This window comes from Saccopteryx leptura, unplaced genomic scaffold (assembly GCF_036850995.1).
Source record: "Saccopteryx leptura isolate mSacLep1 unplaced genomic scaffold, mSacLep1_pri_phased_curated manual_scaffold_16, whole genome shotgun sequence".
NCBI lineage: Eukaryota > Metazoa > Chordata > Mammalia > Chiroptera > Emballonuridae > Saccopteryx > Saccopteryx leptura.
Window position 1 is genome coordinate 3363 of NW_027095698.1, and position 24465 is coordinate 27827.

General features: G+C 35.9%; 1 protein-coding gene across 1 annotated transcript in view; it reads right to left on the bottom strand.

The window, feature by feature from the left end:
- Nucleotides 1-229: 229 nt before the first annotated feature.
- The window catches only part of LOC136386839 (dmX-like protein 1), a gene marked incomplete at its 3' end in the record, with an annotated part of 92212 nt that continues 67976 nt past the window's right edge, over nucleotides 230-24465 (bottom strand). Inside the window, 1 exon segment of the mRNA XM_066357966.1 lies at nucleotides 230-381. Coding sequence (XP_066214063.1) covers nucleotides 230-381 — 152 coding nt within the window.

Sequence of the window (24465 nt, forward strand, 5' to 3'; positions counted from 1 at the left end):
GGCTGACTTTTACAGCCATGCGTGAGGAAACCGAGAGCTCTGTGAAAGAGGCTGCCTGGGACCTGCAAACCGAGCAGCAGAAGGAGTTGGAGCAAATGCAGGAGAAACCGATGCTGACCCTGGAGCTGGAGGAAATGCTGGAGGAGGAGGCCGACCAGGTGTTCGAGATTCGCCTGGAAATGGAGCAAACACTGGAGGAGGATTCAGAGGTTCGTGAGTTGCAGCTTGCCCTGGATGTTGCGGAGAGCCAGCAGCGGCAGGAGGCCGGGCTGAGGCTGAGGCTGATGCCGGGTCCGGAGCGAGCTGCAAGTTCTGCGGAGCAGAAGGCGGCGGCAGCCCGGGGCTTGAGCCTGGCAGCAGGAGTTGGTGTTTTCAGTCCCTCTTTGGAGGATGAGGAGAATTGGACTGGAGTTGCAATCTGCAGTCTCCAGAAGGTGAAAGCGCAGCTGGAAGGAGCACCTACTTCGGCCCTGGTAGGTCTGCGATTTTGGGAAATAGGGCTGGACATGCTTTCCGGAGCAGAGATGGAAATGCTGACTGTCATTGCCATGTGCCCCTCTTTGGGACAGTGTAAGACCTGCCAGGACGGCAGGAATGAGGGGGGTGGCTGATGACCCACGTGCGTTGACTGATTTCCTGGACTACGACCGGAGTGGGCATTGGCTCCTTTGTTGGATGGACTTTCGGATTACGGATTTTGGACAATGTAAAATACCCTGATGGGGGTGGGGGGGTGGCTTTGCTGGAAGCACTCCCCTACCCCGGGAAGCTTTTCCCGTGGCTAGAAAGAAGACCGAGGACATTTTGCGCTTTGGGCTAAGTGCTCAAAGACTGGTGAAATGTACCTTTGTAATTGTTGAAACTGTATGATTTTTGCTGTTGTAATCTGTGTAATGTTCTAATTTCCTTGCACAGGAATGCTGGTGATGTAAATTGTGGGTAGTAAAGTGAGCATAGGGGTGGATTGTTGGGCAGATAAAATGTATTATGCTCACTTTGTTAAGGAGGCCGTTGCCCAGGTGGTATTAATGTGTGTTGGGGTGGGCTAAAGGCAGGCAGAATCCTTGTAGCCTGGGGCTTGGTTTTGGGATTAAGCCTTTCCTACCCTTTTTGGTGTAAGGTGGTACAATCCTATCATGCCTCAGAGAAGTGACTTTGTATTAAGAGACTTCCCTATTATGTATATTGGATTAAGGGTTTGGATTTCTACACTATAAAAGGGAGGCAGAACGGGACTCGGTTGCTTGGTTCCTGAGGTTAGCATGAGAGAGCAGAGAAAGTAGAGCCAGCAGCGGAAGGAGGCCACGTGGAGTAGGCCAGGAGAAGCAGCCAAGATGGCGGAGTGCTGAGTGAGATGCCAGTTTGTGTAGAGTTTGTATCTGGGATAAGGAAGAAGATGGGGAACTGAGGAGAAGAAGGCTGGTGAGCTAGAAACCTTTGATTCTAGGAAACTCGGATAAGTCAGTGGCTTTGTGAGCACTACTGAGTGTGACTGGGTTTTGGAGCCCAGTGTGTATTTTTACTTGCCCGCCGGGTGCAAGGTAGGATTAAAGGCTATGGCCCATCAGTTTTTGGCTCCGCTGTTTCTTTACCGACTGTCCGAATCCAATGCGAACCTGCATGGGCTGGGCGGCTATGATGGCAGCCCTGATAGCCCTGCCTGCTGGCTTTACATTGGGGAACTCACGCTTTGCTACTAACTTCATGTGCTCCGCTGGCTAGTAATACATTCTCCTTCCTCGATTTATTAATCAAGTTGTCTGAGTGTCTTATCCTCCATTGGCTGTTGCTTCCTGCAACAAACCTACCAAGCTTGCAACCCATAGAGGAGTTGGTGGGGTGAGGCCTGTCTGAGCCCACACTACAGTCTTTCTACAGAAGACTCTGTGGGAAGACGAGGCAGCAGCAAGAGGCGGTGGAGCAGCTGAAAAGTGAAAACAAATCTTATGGAGCTTGGAGCTTTTATGCAGGTGCTGTCATCTCTAAACAAGAAGAACCTAATCCTCATACACAGGTTGGCCCCTCCCACATTACCCAGACACAGAAAATGCAGACACAAACAGCAAACAGAGGAGGAGCTCCAGACAGGTAGCCCACGGCAGGTTATATACAATGGCTGATGGCAAAGCAAGAAGACCAAGAACCAACACAATCAGTAGTAGGTGGCAGACAGCACCAATGCTAAACTACACAAACAAAATGCTACACAAACAAAATGCCCAAAGAATGAGTCCAGCAGGTAGCAGACACTGTGGAGAATAAATACACCCAACAGAACAGACAGTGCACAGAGTGTAATACAAAGGATTGAGGTTGATCCTTAAAGCCAGCCAGCCTGAAGCAATAATGGCACACATGAAAGGACCAACTGCATTCAATGCTCATATATAACAGGAGGCTAAATACTACTATTAAGAAGCATTACTAGAGCAAGAAACTTGGGTGGCCTGGAGATCAGTGTCACTAAGCCCATCTTCCTCATAAAATCACCGTACAAATTTCAAAGTCAGACAGCACTACCTAATACACAGACAAAATAAGCAGGCTGGGAAATATGATCCAAAAGAATCAACAAGTGAAATCTCCAGAAAAAGATCTAAATGAAATGGAACTACCAGATGCAGAGTTTAAAATAATGATTTTTAGGGTGCTCAAAGATCTTAGAATAACAATGGATGGTCACAATGAGAACTTAAAGAGATAGCAGGCATCAAAGAGGACATTAAAATCATAAAAAAGAACCAGTCAGAAATGATAAATACAATATTAGAAATGTAGACTGCACTAGAAGGAATCAATAGCAGACTGGATAAAGTAGAGGACTGAATCAGTGATTTGGAGGACAAGATAATCATAAGCACAGAAACAGAGCAGCAAAAAGAAAAGAGGCTCAAAAAAGACTCAAGAAACTCTAAGAGACCTCTGTGACAACATGAAATGAAACAACATCCATATCATAGGGGTTCCTGAAGGAGAAGAGAACAAACAAAGGATAGAGAACATGTTTGAAGAAATCATAGCTGAAAAATTCCCTAAATTGATTAAAGAAAAACTCACACAAGTTCAAGAAGCACAAAGAGTCCATAAAGATACACCATAATTAAAATGTCAAAGTTAAGGGACAAAGAAAGAATACCAAGAACTCAAGAGAAAAGCAGTTAATTACCTTCAGAGGAGCCCCCACAAGGATAACCTCTGATTTCTCAACAGAAACACCTGAGGCCAGAAGGGATTGGCAAGAAATATTCAAAGTGTTGCGAAAAAAAACCTACAACCAAGACTACTTTATCCAGAAAGGTCATCATTTAAAATTTAAGGAAAAATAATAAGGTTCTCAAATAAAAAAAGACTCAAGGAATTCATTACCACCAAACCAGTACTACAAGAAATGTTAAGGAGCCTGCTGTAAAAAGAGCAAAGTAAAATATGAATAAAGAGAAAGAGGATTGTAGAATTAAAGAATAAAATGTCAATAAATAGGTAAATATCAACAATAATCTTAAATGTAAATGAACTAAATGCTCCAATCAAAAGGTGTAGGGTAGCTGCATGGATAAGAACAGATGATATACATAGACTGAAAGTGAAGGATGGAAAAAAAATTTCATGCATATAGAAATGAAAAAACAAAAAAGCTGGCATAGCAATACTTATATCTGACAAAATAACCTTTAAAACAAAGGCTATAGTAAGAGACAAAGCAGATCATTACATAATGATAAAGGGAGCAATTCAACAGGAGGATATAACCATTGTAAATATTTAAGTACCCAATATGGAAGCACTAAATATATAAAGCAGGTTTTGATGAATATAAAGGGTGAGATTGATAGCTATAACAGTAGAGGATTTTAATACCCCACTGACATCAATGGATAGATCCTCCAGACAGAAAATTAACACAGAAACACACTAGATTAACTGGATTTAACTGATACCTTCAGAACATGTCATCCCAAAAGAGAAGAATATACATTCTTTTCAAGTGCTCATGGTACATTTTCTTGATACATTTGTAACAATGACAACAAAAAAATAAAGTACCTAGGAATAAATTTAACCAAGAAGGTAAAAGAGTTGTATTCGTAAAATTATAAGACATTGAAAAAAGAAATCAGAAAGATAAAAACAAGTGGAAGTATGTATGTGTTTTATGGTTGAAGAATTAATACCATAAAAATGTCCATACTACACAAAACAATCTATAGATTCAATGCAATTCTTATTAAAATACCAATGGCATAATTCACAGATCTAGAGAAAATATTTCAAAAACTTCTATGGAACCAAAAAAACCCCGAGTTATCCTCAGTAATCTTGAAAATGAAGAACAAAGTGGGAGGTATTACACTTACTGATACCTAGTTACACTACAAGACAATTGTAATCGAAAACAGCTTGGTAATGGCAATAAGAACAAATCATACAGATTAATGCAACAGAAAAGAGAAACCATAAATAAACTCATGTCTTCACAGTCAACCGATATTTGACAAAGGAGGCAAAGTATTCAATGGAGTAAAGACAGTCTCCTTAAATGGTGTTGGAAAATTAGACGGGTACATGCAAACATAAAACTAGACTACAAATTTACAGCATTCACAAAAACAAACTCAAATGAATAAGATTTAAATGTTAAGTCACGAAATCATAAAAATCTTGAAAGAAAGTATAGCCAATAAACTCTCTAATATCTCTCATAGCAATATTTTGCTGATATATCTCTGTAGTCAAGTGAATAATGGACAAAATAAACAAATAGGGACTACATTAAACTAAAAAGCTTTTGCACACAGCAAAAGACACATTAACAAAATAAAAAGACAACCCACTCAATGGGAGAACATATTTGCTGATACATCTGATAAGGGATTAATATCCAAAATTTATAAAGAACTTCTAAAACTCAATACCAGGAAGATATACAATCAATTAAAAATAGGCAAAGGAACTGAATAGACACTTCTCAAAGAGGATATACAGATTGTCAATAAACATGAAAAAGTGTTCAATGTCACTAATCACATACTAAATTAAAACCACAATGAGGTACCACCTCACACCTGTCAGAATGGTTCTCATTAAAAAATCAACATATAACAAGTGCTGGCAGGATGTGGAGAAAAGGAGAATTCTCCTGCATTGCTGGTGGGAATGCAGACTTTTGCAGTCACTGTAGAAAACAGTATGGCATTTCCTCAAAAAATTAAAAATGGAAATGCCTTTTGATCCAGCTATCCAACTTCTAGGAATATATCCTAAGAATCCCAAAACACTAATTCAAAAGATGATATGCACAGCCATGTTTATTGAAGCATTGTTTACAATAGCCAAGATCTGGAAACAGCCCAAGTGTCCATCAGTGGACGAGTAGATTAAAAAGCTGTGGTACATATACACAATGGAATACCATGCATCTGTGAAAAAAGAAGGAAATTTTACCTTTTGCAATATCATGGATGGACCTGGAGGTTATTATTCTAAGTGAAATAAGCCAGGAAGAGAAAGACAAATAACAGATGATCTCACTTATATGTGGAATCTAATGAACATGGTAAACTGAACAACAGAATAGAGGAAGAGACAGGGTTACAGGGAGCAGAGGGACAGCTATCAGAGGGAAGGGTGATGAGCAGATGGGGTCAGAATAGGTGAAGAGATTAGCCAAATTATGTGTACATAGCACACAGACACAGATAACAGGACAGCAAATCCTAGGAAGAGGAAGGAGGAGGGATGTAGGGGGAGGGGGGAAAGGGGGATATACTGGGATACACATTGTTGGGGGTTGAGGGTGTTATATTGAGTTGAAGTCTTGAATCCATGTTAACACAATAAATTTAAAAAATTAATAAAAAATAATAAAATAAAATTTCAAAAATTATTTCAAAAAATGTTTTAATACCTATACACACTGTTTAGGTAATAATTTAATGCCAAAGTAATTTTGATGAGTAAAAACTATGTGAATTTTAATCATCAGATAAACTTAATTAAATTTAATATGTAAATAAATAACTTCTATTTTTAGAACTATCATTTGTGAGCAAAATTGAGACCATGCTATTCTGAAACTGATTACTTTAAGGGCAATGAAGTAGGTGTTCATTTACAGATTTTGAAGCAGTGTTCAAAAAGATAGAATCCCAGAGTTCTTATGAGTTAATGTTCATAAAAGCATTTAATCTGCTATATACTATATTACTATTATAATACTTGTAATACTTTAATTTACACTATATATTTTACCAAATATATATTCTACATTATTTTTTCTAGAAAACCCAAAAAAGCTACAAACTAATAAAGTACCCATAAATGAAGAGTGACAAAATCTACATAAAATAGCATCGTAATTTTTAAAAATAATATCCTCATCCCCTGCTACACTGAAACATCTCTTATATCTCCTTTGAGGTCCAGACTTTCCTATTTAATTAGCATCTTAACATCTCCTCTTTAATGTCTTAGATAACTCAAAGTCAACATGCCCCAAGTGAATTTACAGTCTTCATTAAAAACACTGGTTCTCTGCCAATGTTCCTTCTCAGTGAGAGACATTGTCAATCAATCCAGGCATAGAATAAAAAACCTGAGTCAAGCTTGACACTTCCCTCTACTTCATCTACTACACTCAATCAGTTACCAAGCCCCATCCATTTAACTTGAGATATATTTATCTTATATATAAAGCATTGGCAGACATGTTTTCAGAATAGGAATTAAACAACATTTGGGACTTAATTCTCTCAAGAAGAATTCAATCATTATAAAAGATCCAAGATAACTAAAATTGAGTTGCCAGGCAACTAGATGGGCTGTTTAACACTGAGGTTCCTCTTAAATTTTAAATTCTAAAATAGTTTACAAATTTTAGACCACAGTGTCTTCATATGTAATGACATTAAAAAAAATGAAAACTATTCCTTCACCCATTTCAGTACAGGCTAAATTGTGATTGGTCAAACAACTCTAAAGTCTTAGTGGCCCTAAATGATAGAGTCTACTCAATTTCTGTTACATGTCCATCTTAGGTGGTCATGATTCTGTTGCGCATCATTCCTATCTTAGAGCCAAGCAGATGAAGGGTAAGACATTAGAAAGAAAAGTCTGGATCAACAACAAAAGAAACTCTGGATCAGGCATCAAATATTCTGGAAGTAACACACATCCCTCCTGCACACAATTCATTGGCCAAAACTACTCACACATTTATTCTGCTCATAAAAGGGCCAGGAAGTATATTTCTAAGAAACAAAGAGATGGAAATATTTGCTGAACAGTAGTAATAACATCTTCATTAAGCAAAAAAATTGTTTTAATAAAAGTTGAAACATTAAATTCTTTGGAAGTATATATATTATGGGTTAATCATGCTGATAACCATTTCTTACTTATAATATTGTATATAGAAGCCAAAAATTTTCCACAATTTTAACTAAATTATATATTTTAAAGTTATTTATTTATTTATTTATTGTGACAGAGACAGAGAGATAGGTAGAGGCACAGGTAGGGACAGACAGACAGGAAGAGAGAGATGAGAAGCATCAATTCTTTTTTGCAACATCTTAGTTGTTTATTGATTGCTTTCTCATATGTGCCTTGACTGGGGGGCTACAGCAGACTGAGGTACTCCTTGCTCGAGCCAGTGACCTTAGGTTCAAGCTGGTGAACTGTGCTCAAACCAGATGAGACCACGCTCAACTGGTGACCTTGGGCAGTGATGGGCAATCTTTTGAGCTTGGTGTGTCAAAATTCGCCAAAAAACCAAGCATAACTCGGGTGGTGTGTCACTTGGAGGAAAAAATCATAATTTTGTGATATTTATAGTTTAAATAACAAAAATGTATAATTGTAATATATAACTGTATTTAATAAACCAAAAACTAATTATTTAACTTACCTGCTTAGTGACTTCTTTGTTCATCTGTCAGTCAGTTTCTTTTGTTGGTCTTGATATTATTTAACTTGTGTGGTGTGCCGTGAACTAAGATAAGTGAGGGGGAGGGGGAATTCTTTAACTAACCTGCCTATTACTGGCTTTAATGATGCTGAATTTCATTGGCTAAATCTTCAATTGAAAGCTGGTATTTTGTACACTTCAAGCCCAAGCAAGCGCTACTAACTTCATCTGTCAATGTTTCTTTTTGTTGATTTTGATATTATTTAATGCTGAAAATAAGGTCTCACAAAAGTACGTAGAGGGAAAAATTGTGAGTAAAGTCATTGCTATATTTTTCAGGGTGCTAAAAGTGTCTGGTATTCAGTTCCAGGCACTCCAAATTTCCTGTCCATAGTGGCACTCCTCTTGATTCTCCAAGCGGCACCTTTCCAGATTCTCAAGCTTTGACCTCAAGTTGACAAACACTTGAGCCCAGATGCTGTCTTGAAATTCTGCAAGTTGCAACTTATGTAAATTAAGATGGCTGCCGCTATTTCTAATGGTGGGAAACGGCACCCATAGCACAGGCTCTCTCCTCTCCCAGCCTTCCCCTCACTTATCTCAGTAATGATGGTCCATTAGAAATCCACGACACCCCAGAACAGTAGATTGGATGATGGTTGCTGTGGTTATGTGGTTGCTGGTAATGACGATCACAGGGCCCCCAGAGATGCATCCCCCCGGGGCATTCTGCTGCTCCCTGCTCCGCAGGCCAGAAGTGAGGTCAAAGATCCCCTAACGGCCTAACTGGAAGTCCCAGAACTAGACGCTCTGTGCCGGAGTTCTGTTGTTTTGGCCTACAGACCTCTGGCACAGTGTCTACACTAGAGCAAATGTTTTATCCTCGGCTACTGCACCTGGCCGTGCAGGAGCCAAGGATGAAACATCCTTCTCGGCATGCGGCCCCATACTTCTCTGGTATGCGGCCGCGTGTCATCGAAAATGGCTACGCGTGTCAGTGCTGTCACGCGTGTCATAGGTTCACCATCATGGACTTTGGTAATTTGAACCTGGGTCCTCTGTGTCCTTGTCTGATGCTCTATGCACTGCGCCACCACCTGGTCAGGCTTAACTAAATTATATTTTAAATGTTACTTCTGTTTTCTTAGCTCTTCAAATAGCAAGCTTTTAATTAATTATGAACTCATCAACCATTAGACATATACTTATGGTTACCTGGGTTCTGAATTATCATACCTCCTTCTTGGGAAAGACTTCTTGAAAAGCAGAGTTCATCCAGAAAAAGACACATCTGCCCTAAGCTCTGATCATCAACTCTCTCCTTCATAATGGAGACTGCCTTACTTCTTTGGGACTAATGTCCAGTGAAAAGTCCTTAATCTTCACCAGTCCCTGTTAGAATATTCTGCCTTGTAAGCATTGGAAGGACAGATAACGGAATCTTTGAGGTACTCATGGAGTTCTCTAGCTCTAACTATTCTGCTTTTCATCTACTCTTTTTTATTTTATTGAAAAATCATTTGCCCTTTATGTGAGTATCTAGAGATAGAAGGATTATATGTTGTAAGTATAATATTTTCATACAAATGTAACAAGCCTAAAAGAAGAAGTGATACACAGACTGTCAAAGTACTTCAGCTTTAGTCAAATTTCCCATCTCCTCAGGATCACATGGAGTAACTATGTGAAGTATATATTGATTCTGGCAAATTCTGACTGAGAGAATTTGGTTGCAGTCATCTGTAAATTGGTTTCCAAACTGTATCAGGAAATATTTCCTTTCCACTCATCATGAAGGACCCTTCTTCCTGGCCATGTGAAAGTTTCCTGACAAGATTTTCATGCCATCCTTATGTGGAACACTGAGTAATTGCAACTTTATTACTAGAGTATAGTATGCCCAATTGGCCAAGGTTACAGAACTTTTAGTTAAATTCTGTATCAGGAAAGTAGAGGCACTCATATTTGCCCTTAGCAGTAGCCAAATCCTATAGCATAACTTGGCAAGCGTAGAGGACATCTCATTATTGTATCTCTGGACTGCAAGTTCCAAAAGGAACAATCATGAGCCCCTCACGTCAATCTGAAAAATTGCCTTTTCATAGCATTCTTTTTATTGAAAGGAACTAATGGTAATTCAAAGTGCAAGATAATAGCTATCCAACTTTGGGAACGAAATGATCATATTTAGCGTTATAAAAAGCCATCACCCATTTCCAAGACCTGGTAACTACCACTGATGTCATCAGAAGGTTTTGTAAAATGAACCTGGATGTATTTCTTTTTGGTTTACACATTCTCAGGATGTGTTATACACATAGCTACTATGTGTTGACTGACAATTCTAATAGAAAAGGTAAGAGTTTCCTCAGCAAAATTCCAAAATAAAATATTTGGAAAGTAGAATGACAGCCAGACTAATGGGTGAACACCTTAGATATAAGGTTGTAGTCAATTACCAATAATTATTCAAGAAGCAATTTGGAAAGACTTAATAGTGTTTGGTTTCTTTATCTTCTGTTTTTCATGTGTTTAAAAAAGCTTGCAAATCAGTAGACAAAAGGATTTGGTTCTAAAATAGTGATAGATAGACAAAAATGACAAGACAAGCTCATTCACATGCTAGTAATAATCAATCTAGTATTTATTATTGATATTTCATAGAAATTTGAAATTATTATTTTGGTTATGTACTTTAGGTCATCATGATGGTTCTTACTTAAAAGATTTTACTACTTACTCTGGATAAAATATTAAAAGGCAGGGTGGGAAATAATACAGGGCAGGGCAAAAATAGATTACAGTTATAAGTATGCAAAACAGAGTTTATTCTTATATTATTATTTATTATTATATTATTTTCTAGTAGTGCAAACATAAAGATATTTTGCCCCACCATGTATGTTTGAAATCCCATGTCTCTAGTTGTGTTTAAAAAATATTACAACTCTGTAAACCGATTACCAACAAAGGTTCTGAAGCAGCCTTGCTATAAATCACTGTTATTCTCTGTCCAATAGGAGGATAAAGGCAGAGTGATTTGTGCCCTTAGTCAAAATTCTGCTTAGGTCCACTATTTCTGTTTTCATTTGCAGTGGTTTAGTGGTTTAGCATCAGACCCAGACTAAGATATTTAGTATATAAAGAACTGTGATTAACATGCTAAAGACTCTCATGGATAAATAGGTAGCATAAAAGAATAGTCAGTATAAATGCAGAGGTCAGAATTGTGAAAAAAAACACAAAAAAAAGTACCTGAGCTTGAGACTATCCCAATAGATGTCTCTAAAACTAAAAAGCAAAGAGAAAAATGACTGAAAAAAACACACAGAATATACATGAACAGTGGGACAAACACAAAAACTGTATAATATATGTAATAGCTATTCCCAAAAGAGAAGAACATAGAAAGGATCAGAAAAATATATTTGAAAACTAATAGATTTTTTTCTCCCAAATCAATGTCAAACACCAAAACACAGATTCAGAAATCTCAAAGAACACAAAAACGGAATAAATGTTATACATTCTATATCAAGGCATATATTAAAGATGTAAATATCTGAGATAAAGAAAAGAGTCCTGAAAAATCCCAGAGGAAAAAAACCTCATATATAGGGAAGGAAAGATAAAAAATATAATCAACTTTTCCTCAAAAAACTGTACAAACTAAAAGAGAGGGAAATGACATATTTATATTGTAGGGGATAAACTAAACCTAGAATTCTGTATCCTACAAAATTATTCTTAAAAAATGAAAGAGAAATAAAGACCTTCTCAGATAAAATGGAGGAAATATGTCGCCAGCACACCTGCCTGCCTTGCAGGAAGTTGACTAAATAAGATGAAAGTGATATAGGTCAGAAACTCAGATCTGCATAAAGAAAGAAAGAGTATCAAAGGAATAAGATGTGAAACTAAAATACAAAATTTTAGTTCTCTTATTCTTAATTTGTTCACCAAACAACAGTATGTTCAAATAATAACAATATACAATATTTGATTATCGATGCTGATGTATTATATACTGCTCACAAAAATTAGGGGATATTTTATAGCTTTATATCCATTTTGAAATATTCCCTAATTTTTGTGAGCCGTATATATGCTTATGTATGCTTACATATAACTAAAATGAACAAAAACAATAATACAAGGAAAAACAGGAAGGGATTAGGACTATTTTGTCATTATAAGGTACTTTCACTACCTGTCAAGTGGCGTAATATAAAATAAAAGTAGACTTAGATTAATTGTAAATACATATTTCAAACTAAAGAACTAAAAATATTTTAAAATAAATATAACCCATCTATGTGGTGGGGGGCTGGGTGAGAGGGGTTGAAGGAACTGAGGAAAAAAGAGAAAGAAAAACTTGTGAACATGGACAAAAGTATGGTGACTGCTAGGGGGCGTGGGTGAGAGGAGGTGTAGGAGAGCATATGGGGCTGACGGCGATAGAGGAAGACTGGGCTTGGGTGGTGAACACACAACACAGTGCACAGACGATGTGTTGTAGAATTGTGTGCCCGAGACCTATACAATCCTCTTAACCAGTATAACCCCAATAAGTTCAGTTAAAAAGAAATGAATAAATAAATAAAAATAAATTTAGGTAAAAAAAAAGTTAATGCAGTAAGACAAGAAAAGGAAATTAAAATATAATGACTGACAAGGAAGAAATAAAACTATATTCACAGATCATATGACTATGGAAAATCTGAAAGAACTGCCAAAAATCCCTTTTGGAACTAATAAACAATTCCATAAATGTTTCAGGATACAAAGTTGATATAAAAAAATTGCTTTTCTATATGCCAGAACAAAAAGTAAAATTTGAAATTCCATTTATAATCGCACCCTCCAAAATAAAATACTTAGGTATAAATCTAAAAGTAATATGTACAAAATTTATGAGGAAAACTTCTAAATTTTGACAAAAGATATAAAAAAGAAGTAAATGAGTTTTTTTCTCTTTTTTTGTTTTTTGTCTTTTTCCTGCTGAGGGGGAAGTGAAGGAAGGTATGAAGGCGTTAAATGATGCTGGGTGGAGACTTGACTTGGGGCAGTGAACAGAATACTGGTACAGAGATATGCTGCAGAGTTGTACATCCGGAACCTGTATAATTTTGTTAAGCAGTGTCACCTCAATAAATTCAATGAAAAACAAATACCTTTAAAAAAGAAGTAATAAGTAGTAAGATATTTCATGTTCATATATATGAAGACATGATATTGTCAAGATGTTAGTCCTTCCCAAATTAATTTATAAATTCAATGCAATTCCAATCAAGACCATTTTGTGAATATTGATAAACTGAAAAGTCTATATATTTCTTTAAATTAATTAATCTTTTTTTTATGTGAGAGGAGATAGACTCCTGTATGCACCCTAACTGGGATCCACCCAGCAACCCCTGTCTGTGGCCGATGCTCAAATCAATGAAACTATCCTTAGTGCCTGAGGCTGATGCTCAAACCAACTGAGCCACTCGTTGCAAGAGGAGAAGAAAAAGAAGGGAGAGAGAGAGAGGGGAAGAGGAGGAAACGGTCACTTCTCGTATGTGTCCTGACCAGGGATTAACCTGGGATTGTCCACATACCAGGCTGACACTCTATCCACTGAGCAAACCAGCCATGCGCATAAACTTTAAAGTTTATATAAGGAGTCAAAAACCCCAGAATAGCCAACACAGTATTAAAGGAGAAGAGAGAGTCGGAGAACTGACATTACCCAACCTCAAGACTTACTCTAATGGTACAGAAATAAAAAAAGCATTGTGGTAATGGCAAAAAAGAAGACAAATAGGTCAATGCAACAGGATTGAAAGACCAGAAAAGAACTGCATGAATACAGTCAACTAAACTTTGACAAAGGAACAAAGGCAATACAATGGAGCAAAAATAGTCTTTTTAACAAATGATTCTGGAACAAATGGGCATACAGATACAAAAATTCTAGACATAATCTTTATACCCTTTATAAAAAATGAACTCAGAATAGATCACAAATCTGAATGTAAAACACAAAGCAATAAAACTTCTAGAAGATAACTTAGAAGGAAATCTAGATGACTGCTGGTTTTGGAAATGACTTTTTGATACAACACAAAGGTATAATCAATCAAAGAAAAAATTGATAAGCTGTATTTCATTAAATATTTCTGCTCTATCAAGGACACTTTTAGGAGAATAAAAAAATAAATGACAGATTTGGAGAAAATATTTTCAAAATACACATCTGATAAGGGTCTATAATCCAATTATACAAAGAAGTCTTAAAATTCAACAGTAAGAAAACAGCACAATTTAAAAAATGGGTCTAAGACCTTAACAGACACCTCACCAAACATCATATACACATGAGAAATAAGCATCTGAAAAGATGCTTTACATCAAATGTCATTAGGAGAATGGAAAATAAATGAGAAGACATCCCAACACTCTTATTGGAATGGTGAGCATAAAGAACACTGACAACACCAAATGCAGACAAGGATGTGGAGTAACAGAAACTCCCATTGATTCCTAGTGAGGATGAAAAAATTACATTCATTTTAGAAGACAGTTTGGTGCTCTCTTATAACACTAAACATCCTCTTATCACATAATCCAGCAACCATGCTCCTTGAATTCATCCAGAGTAGCTGCAAATTGAGGTCCACATAAAATCTCACACATGGAGATTTTAATCTCAGCTTTATTATAATTGCCCAAACTGAGAAGCAACCAGGATTTCTTTCAGTAGGTGAATAGATAAACTGTGGTTCATTTAAGAAAACAGTATATTTTTTAGTGATAAAGAGAATAAGATATTAAGCCAAGAAGAGACATGAAGAAAATTAAGTGCATCTTACTAAGTGAATAAAGGTAATTTGAAAGGCTACATACTGTATGATCCCAGTTTATGATACTCTGGAAAGGCAAATCTCTGTTATCAGTAAAAAGCTGAGTGATTGTCAGGGGGTGAGGAGAGGGAGGTTTGAATAGGAGGAGCACTGAGGACTCATAGGGCAATGAAGTTATTCTTTGAATGCTATAGTCATGTATATATATCATTATACGTTTGTCCAAGCCCATGGATTTATAACAGTAAGAGGAATGCTAATGTATATCACGGATTTAACTGATTACGATTTGTCATTGTACGCTCATTAACTACAACAATTATACCCCTCTGGTGGTGCATATTGCTATTGAGAAAGGCTGTCTATGTGGAGGCTAGGGCTATATAGAAATCTCTGTACCTTCTGCTCCATTTTTCTGTTTCCAAAAACTGTTCTAAAAATATAATCTATTAAAAATATATATGTGTATATATGAATAAATATGTTAGTGAAAATTAATTATTTTTACAGGTATCAATATAAGTGTATTACTAACATAATACTGGGTGAAAAAATCCATATAAATTTCAAAACCACAAATAATTACATGATGCTAAAAGTCCTAATATGGTAACTTGGGGGGGTGCCATATTATGTTAACATAAAGGTTTCTAGGGACTCTCAGTGTTTGTTCTATTTATTTACCTGAGTGATAGCTGAATTACTGTATTCATATTGTGAAAAGTTACTGCTCTATATACTTATAAATTATGTACTTTTATATGCATATTATAATTTGGCTGAAATGCTAAGATCTTTTATCTTCATATTTTGTTAGAGTTGTATGAAATTTTAAATGACTTAGTTTCAAAAATAGTTCTATTTCCCTTTCTCCTTTCAGTAGAACTCTGTAACTTTCTTATTTGATTGCTTTACCCTTAAATTTTGAGGAGGACTGCTTCTGTTCTTTTTAACTTTTCATAGATCCACTGCTCATAGAAATATAACCAAACCCTTGCAGCTATACTGACAATTAATAATTGAGTGTTATTTGTTACTCCTGGACCTTGATATTATAAAGTACATTTATAGAATACAAGGTAAAGAAAATATAAGTAAGTATTCATCTTCCTAAATTTTTTCATTTTATCCTGAGGTATATTTTATTCAACATAAGTGTCTTAAACTAAAAAATTCCATGTAATTTGCATTCATGAGTTTTTTAAATAGTGAAATGGGTCAAGAAAAGAAAAAGTGTGATTAGATAATGTTACAAATGATGCTTGCAAATTTGTGGAGAGTGAAGTTTTTAAAATGAAAAATTCCTAAATATTAAGAATCAATGAAAAATATAATCTGATTTGGAATAGTGGGACATTTTAAATACGTTGTTATAAGAAGCAGATCATTCATAGTGAATATAAGTAGACTAGGAAGTGCTGAGTATATATTACAATTTGTTAGGTAAAAAATAAAGCAGAAAATATGTAGCAAAGATAAAGTGATGAAATTATGTGAGGCCTTCTGTCCCATCTACATTGAAGCAAATGACAAAAATAGTATTTCTAGAAGAATATATAAGAGAAAAAGAAATTTTCCAAGTAAAAATGTAACCAAGTTTAGTCAGTTTTTTGAAAAAAATTTATTTATTGATTTTAGAGAGAAAGGAGAGAGAAAAAAAGACAGAAACATCAATCTGTTCCTATATGTTCCCTTACTGGGAATCAAACTGGCAACTTCTATTAAAAGACACTCTCATTGTTAGAGTCTAACCAACCAAGCTATCTTGTCAAAGCAAGTTAGGTCAGTCTTAAAAAGTACAGTTTTTACCTTCACAGAAAAGATTTTGAGAATTAAATTTACTAACACAGAAAATTGTAAATAACAGGAAAATGATTACCTTACTTATAACATTCTAATATATGTATTTATAAAAACTTTGTACAAGGATTGGAAAATATTGCTTCTCTAGTGGGCTGAAAAATTTGAGCCAAATTGTCAAAGCTTGCAATCAACCCTCTGGGGAGGAACAATCAATATCCCAGCTCCTACTTGCCAAACTGTAACTCTATTAACAGGATTCAGTTCATAGAAAAAACTGGGTAAGAATGAACACACTTCATTTAATAGTATAAGTTTTGTTTGAATCTAAGCTGACAGCAAGTGTGTCACTAAATCACAGTTTCAACACATTTTTAACTTCCATCACTGATATACAAATCCTCAAGCTCTTCTCCCCTCTAGAAAGGAATAAATTGGCTAGTGAGAGATTACCTTTTTTCTAAACAATCCATTATTATGGGCTCTGTTTTGCTAATAAGGTATGTACCATGAAGAATTTGTATCTACCTTTAAAGAGGTTTTTGAAAGGTACTGAATATTATATTCTAGGTATGCTTCCATGTTTTAAAAGCAAAAAAAATAATGTTGAAAATATTTCTTAGAAAATTTCAATTTTTTTTATTTCAAATAATCCAAAATCTGCATACAGTATAGGCATTTAGCCATGAAAAATATTTTAAGTTATCTGAAATCAATTGTTAGAGTTTGAAATAAATAAATATATAAACATACAAATACATGTATTTACATTCTGACTTTAAAAATCTTGGTATGTGATTTTTACTTACATTCTTAGAAGCTACTTTTTATGTTTGTTTCTGTCTTGCAAAAAGATTTTAAGTCTTTTTCTAAGTATTCGTGTATGTGTCTGATATGAGTTTTAAGGAACTATTATATTTTTTATCTCTACTTCATGTGAATTCTTATTAACTTCAAAGGGAACTATTTCAAATGTGGAAGATCTAAGTAACTATACGGAGGGAAGTGGAAATCACCCTCAGAACTCAGACAAACGTTAGCTTCTGAAGTTTAATTCTAAAACACAAAAGCTAGTTCATCCAGTTGTGTTATGTCAAAGATAGGAAGAAAAAAAGAATATGCATTACATATATAAATATATACATAGATTCTCTTCCTAGCTACAACTGTTGCATCTACTAGAAGATGCCATTAGAGTATCATGTAGGATTTATCTAACAATAGTACTAACTTGCATCAAATTCTAATAAAAGAGAGTATTTTGTCTGTTGTCAGGCAACCTCCTTGTTCAATCTCTAGGTCCTTTCAAACTGACCCTGTTTAGCTCACACTATTTATTTTAAAAAAAGAAAAAGTTATTGAGAATCTATTCAGTAGTAGGAGACTGCCACGGGGGTGGGGGGTGTCCTAAAGCAGTATTAGTTGGATGAGTGAATGCATGAACAAATGTATGAAGGAAGAAAAAGTTTTATATTTGGGGTGTGCTACTAGAGATTAAATAAATTAAGCATCCAGAGATCTAACCACGCAGAGATTCCAGTCTGGTAGATTGGATGAAGAAAAAAGGTTTGAGGAAGTTCAGAGAAGACAGCTCACTTCCAGCTCTGGGGTTCAGAGAAAACTTCACAGAAGATGGGGAATTGAAGATTAACACTGCTGGGGAGAAGATTCAGGCTGGGTGGAAGGACAGTAAATAAAATTGGGTGCATTGAGAAGAGCATGAGTGAAACCAGGGAAGTCAGGGAGAACAGGAAACAGCAAACAATTCAGTTAAAACCAGAATACAGGTTAGCCATGAGAATCAAGGGTAAATAAAATGAAGGTAAATATTTATCTACAGATAAATAAGGTTATGTCTTACACATCAAACCAATGTGTGGAATTTTATACTGTAGTCAACAGAGAACCACTAAAATTGGAGGGTAAGGAACAGATGGAGAGTGGTTGACATAATAAGCTTCCACTGCTATGAGCTTTCTATTTTAAGTAGGATGTATTTTAACATTGTAATATTTATTCGTGAACTATAGCAATTAATTTTAATAAAAGGCTTCTCTCAATTTGCTGCCATTTCACCTCAAGAGGCAAGGTGAAGAAAAAGAAAATAACTTAAAGTTAATCAGTTCTGAGACATTGGATAAACTCATTCTGCACTCCAAAATAAAATTTTGTAAAAGAGAGGATTAGGCTCAAGAACTCTTAGGTTTCTTTCAATACTAATATATTCAGTTTATAAAATCCTATTATGTTTAGCCCATTCTCTGAAAAGACACTGTTGCTTTGACTCTGACATTTGTTGAAAGTGACTGTAGAACTTCTGGGACTAGTCTTAAAACACTCCAAGGTTAACTGGGAACTTTAGGTTCCTTATTTTTGTATTCTATTCAGTTTGTACTAATGAAGTTTTTACTTAAATGGTGTATCATAGAACTCTGCTTAGGATCAGGTAGTTTCAGTCAATACACAAATTTCTCAGCATTGAATGGGTCACAATTTTATTATATTCCACCAGCATAATAATGAAATATACATGAAAACCTAAGGTATTCAAAACAAAAATTTATAAGACTATATATACATATATACATGTCCTGTCTCTGCATGCTTTCACCTACACAAAGAGTTTTGTTTATGGTATTATAAGAATTTCACAATAAATTATTTTCTCTATAGCTTTTACTGGCAAAAAATAAAACTAAAGTAATATATGATATAAGAACCCTTTCTTGATTGAAAGTGATAAACTGAAAATATTTAAGAAATGGTCTTACCCACTTATTTAGTTTTCAGAAATTAGGAGTTATTTTTAATTTCCCTTAATGCCTGCATACATTGTATTATTTGACACTGAATTTCTCATAGCAGGTTACAATAGGCTTTCCAATTAAGTTGTAGACAAGAGGGTCCTTCACAAAACACTTAATTTCAACTATTTTAGTAAATCCACACATCAGTTTATAGAACTGCTTCTTAACTAAGAAAAATACACATGACCTGAATCTTTTGGGCAATTCATTAAACTGTCACTTCTCTACAGTTCTTTTTTATCCCTAATCTCTAATAGAGTCATCTTTATTACTGAGGAGTTTTTACAAGTGAAGAGGCCAGTGTCCTTTGTTTCACCTACCACCTTAAGTGAGAAAGTATTGTCGGTGCTATTTGGATATCTGAGTTTCAATACAGAACACTACATTCTACATTTTTATCTTAATTTCCTGTTTCCAAACAGAATGATTGAAATGTCTTCTGACTACAGACCTCAGTGAAAAGACTAGCCCATTTCATGTTATTTCCCTCTAATGACATACACATGGAGGTATACTAAGCAAAATCCCTTAACCTCTGTGGTCCTCTATTTTTTAAACTGCAAAATGGACACAATAAACTTGACTTGACTCCAAGGATACAACCTATGGAACTCAGTAATTTATTATAATTCATTAAAATGCACTTCCAAAATAGAACATACCACCAAAATGCAAAATATTATTAAATATTCAGAGTGAGTTTTTTTCTCTGAATTTATTATCGTGGTGCTCAAATGAATATCAATAATGTGAACTCTGTGGGAAACAATTTCAATTATTCATGGGAGTAACGTCTATAATGCGTTGTTGGTGGATATGCTATGCAACCTATTTTAACTTATTCACTATGATAGTTTCTGACAAAAACTCCCTCTCTGGGTAATGTGAAATGAAATGCTTTAGGCAGCTATTTCTTTTAACAACTCTTCATCTGATATACAATTTTATAGGAAAGTTTCTGCAATCTGTTTCAAACTTTTTGTCTTCAGGGAGGCCAATTCACCTGCATCAAACTTTTGTATCCTCAAATGAATGAGAAAGGCTGGAAGACGAGAGGGCTGTGCTAAGAAGGAAAAAGAAAGCGACATAAATCAAGAGAGATAACAGGAAGGAAGATGGCAGCGGAGTAGGCGGACGCACAGACGCCCAGCTCTCACCACCAAACTGGAATACAAATCAATTAAGGAAAAATCAGCATGAAAAACCAACTCTGAACTGCAAGAACAGCTCTCAAAAACCAAGGAGCAAAGAAGAAGCCACAATCCTGGTAGGGAACGCCTGAATCTCCTCTGCTTACAGGAATGGAGCGGGGGGGGGGGGGCGGTGAGGCTGAGAGCCCAGAGAGGATCTCACATAGGGAAAAGAGCAGAAACTACTGCTCACAGCCACTTACCTGGCGACCAGGAAGCGAGGTGTGTTGAAAAGACCAGCTTATCTCCCAAGTGGAAAGGACAGGGAGAGGGACAGACTGTGAGGGGCTAAGGAATGCAGGAAAGGAACTAAAAAAGCTGACTCATCCGTGCTGGAGGCGGCCATAGCTGGGGGAGGGACTGAACCTTTCACAAAACAGAGCTGAATTGCTTCCGGATCAGAGATCTCCGGACATCTATCCAGCTCCAATCAGCGCAACAAGACACAGCTGAAAACAAGAAGTGGGGAGGAGGGGCAGTAACTCAGGTCTCCATGGAGATCTGAGATACACCTCCCCCTACTGAAACTGAGAAAACATCCTGCCCCCAGTGAGATTAGCTGGCTAAAGAGGCCTTCAGAGTCTCAGGTTACACCCACCACATTCCTGGATACAGTTTCAAGGAAGCCCCTTGCTGAGATCAGTAAAAAGACTATCACCTGTTAAGAAAACAAACAAATCAAGACTTCAGAGCTGCCCAAATCCGAAAGTGGATTACAGATAACAGCTGATACCAACCCAAGAAGACCTAGAAATAACTGAAAACTGGAGGCAGACAACACCAAGCCTAGACTCAAACAACTCTACAAATAAAAATCCCAAAAACTGACAATGAGAAGACAAAGAAGTGCAATCCAAATGAAACCACAAGAGACACCTTCAAAAGATGAACTGAGTGATATGGAAATAATCAAACTTCCAGATGCGGAGTTCAAAATAATGATTGTAAGGATGCTTAGGGATCTTAGAACAACAATGGATGGTCACTATGAACACTTAAATAAAGAAATAGCAAGTATAAAAAAGAATCAGTCGGAGATGACAAATACAATATCAGAAATAAAGACCACAATGGAAGGAATTAAAAACAGGATAGATAGAGCAGAGGATCGAATCAGTGAATTAGAGGACAACTGGAATGAAGGCATGAAAACAGAGAAGAGAAAAGAGACTCAAAAAGTCAGAGGAAACCCTTAGAGAGCTCTGTGACAACATGAAGAGAAATAACATCCGCATCATAGGGGTTCCTGAAGAAGAAGAAAAGGAACAAGGAATAGAGATGTTGTTCAATCATATCATAGCTGAAAACTTCCCTAAATTAATGCAAGAGAAACTCTCACAAGTCCAAGAAGCACAGAGGACTCCATTAAAGAGAAGCCCAAAGAAACCTACACCAAGACACATCATAATTAAAATACCAAAGCTAAGCGATAAAGAGAAAATATTAAAAGCTGCAAGAGAAAAAAAAGTTATCACCTACAAAGGAGCCCCCATAAGGATGACATCTGACTTCTCAACAGAACACTTGAGGCCAGAAGGGAATGGCAAGAAATATTCAAAGTAATGCAGAACAAGAACCTACAACCAAGACTACTTTATCCAGCAAGGCTATTGTTTAAAATCGAAGGAGAAATAAAAAGCTTCCCAGACAAAAAACAACTCAAGGAATTCATTACAACCAAACCAATGCTGCAGGAAATGTTAAGGGGCCTGTTGTAAACAGATCAAAGTGGGAAAAGAATATAGCAAAAAAAGGAATACACCTTTAAAGAAGAAAATGGCAATAAACAACTACATATCAATAATAACCCTAAATGTAAATGGATTAAATGATCCAATCAAAAGACATAGGGTAGCTGCGTGGATAAGAAAACAGGACCCATACATATGTTGTCTACAAGAGACACACCTTAGAACAAAAGACACACATAGATTGAAGGTAAAAGGATGGTAAAAAGCATTTCATGCAAACGGAAATGAAAAAAAAGCTGGGGTAGCAATACTTATATCAGACAAATTGGACTTTAAAACAAAGGATATAGTAAGAGATAAAGAAGGCCACTACATAATGATAAAGGGAGTAATCCAACAGGAAGATATAACTATTATAAATATCTATGAACCTAATATAGGAGCACCCAAATATATAAAGCAGACTTTGATGGATTTAAAGGGCGAGATCAACAGCAATACTATAATAGTAGGGGATTTCAATACCCCACTAACATCACTAGATAGATCCTCAAGAAAGAAAATTAACAAAGAAACAGCAGACTTATTGGAAACACTAGATCAACTCGATTTAATAGATATCTTCAGAACCTTTCACCCTAAAGCAGCAGAATATACATTCTTTCAAGTGCTCATGGTACATTCTCTAGGATAGACCACATGTTAGGGCACAAAAGTGCTCTCAACAAATTTAAAAAGACTGAAATCATATCAAGCACTTTCTCTGATCACAACAGCATGAAACTAGAAATGAATCACAACAGAAAAGCTCAAAAATTCTCAAACACATGGAAACTAAATAGCAGGGTGTTAAATAATGAATGGATTAAGAATGAGATCAAAGAAGAAATTAAAAAACTCCTAGAAACAAATGACAATGAGCATACAACAACTCAAAATTTATGGGACACAGCGAAAGCAGTGCTGAGAGGGAAGTTCATAGCACTACAGGCACACTTTCAGAAGCTAGAAAAAGCTCAAATAAACAACTTAACCCTGCATCTAAAAGAATTAGTAAAAGAGCAGCAAGTAAAGCCCAAATGTAGTAGAAGGAAGGAAATAATAAAGATCAGAGCAGAAATAAATGACATAGAGGCTAAAGAAACAATACAGAGGATCAATGAAACTAGGAGCTGGTTCTTTGAAAAGGTAAACAAGATTGATGAACCTTTAAGTAGACTCACCAAGAAAAAGAGAGAGAGGACTCAAATAAATAAAATTAGAAATGAGAGTGGAGAAATAACAACTGACACAACAGAAATACAAAATATTGTAAGAAAATACTATGAAGAACTGTATGCCAAAAAACTAGACAACCTAGATGAAATGGACAAATTCCTTGAAGCACACAATCTTCCAAAAATCAATCTGGAAGAATCAGAAAACCTAAACAGACCGATTACAACAAAGGAGATCGAAACAGTTATCAAAAAACTTCCAACAAAGAAAAGTCCGGGGCCCGATGGCTTCACAACAGAATTCTACCAAATATTCAAAGAAGAACTAACTCCTATCCTTCTCAAACTATTTCAAAAAATTCAAGAGGAAGGAAGACTTCCAAGCTCCTTTTATGAGGCAAGCATAATTCTGATTCCAAAACCAGGCAAAGACAACACAAAGAAAGAAAATTATAGGCCAATATCTCTGATGAATATAGATGCTAAAATCCTCAACAAAATATTAGCAAACCGGATCCAACAATATATGGAAAAAATCATACACCATGATCAAGTGGGATTTATTCTGGGGAGGCAAGGCTGGTACAATATTCATAAATCAATCAATGTGATTCATCACATAAACAAAAAGAAGGAGAAAAACCATATGATAATTTCAATAGATGCAGAAAAAGCATTTGATAAAATCCAGCACCCATTCATGATCAAAACTCTCAGCAAAGTGGGAATACAGGGAACATACCTCAACATGATAAAAGCCATCTATGAGAAACCCACAGCCAACATCATACTCAATGGGCAAAAATTAAAAGCAATCCTCTTAAGATCAGGAACAAGGCAGGGGTGCCCCCTTTCACCACTCTTATTTAACATGGTCCTGGAAGTCGTAGCAACAGCAATCAGACAAGAAGAAGAAATAAAAGGCATTCAAGTTGGTAAAGAAGAAGTAAAACTATCATTATTTGCAGATGATATGATATTGTATATAGAAAACCCTAAAGTCTCA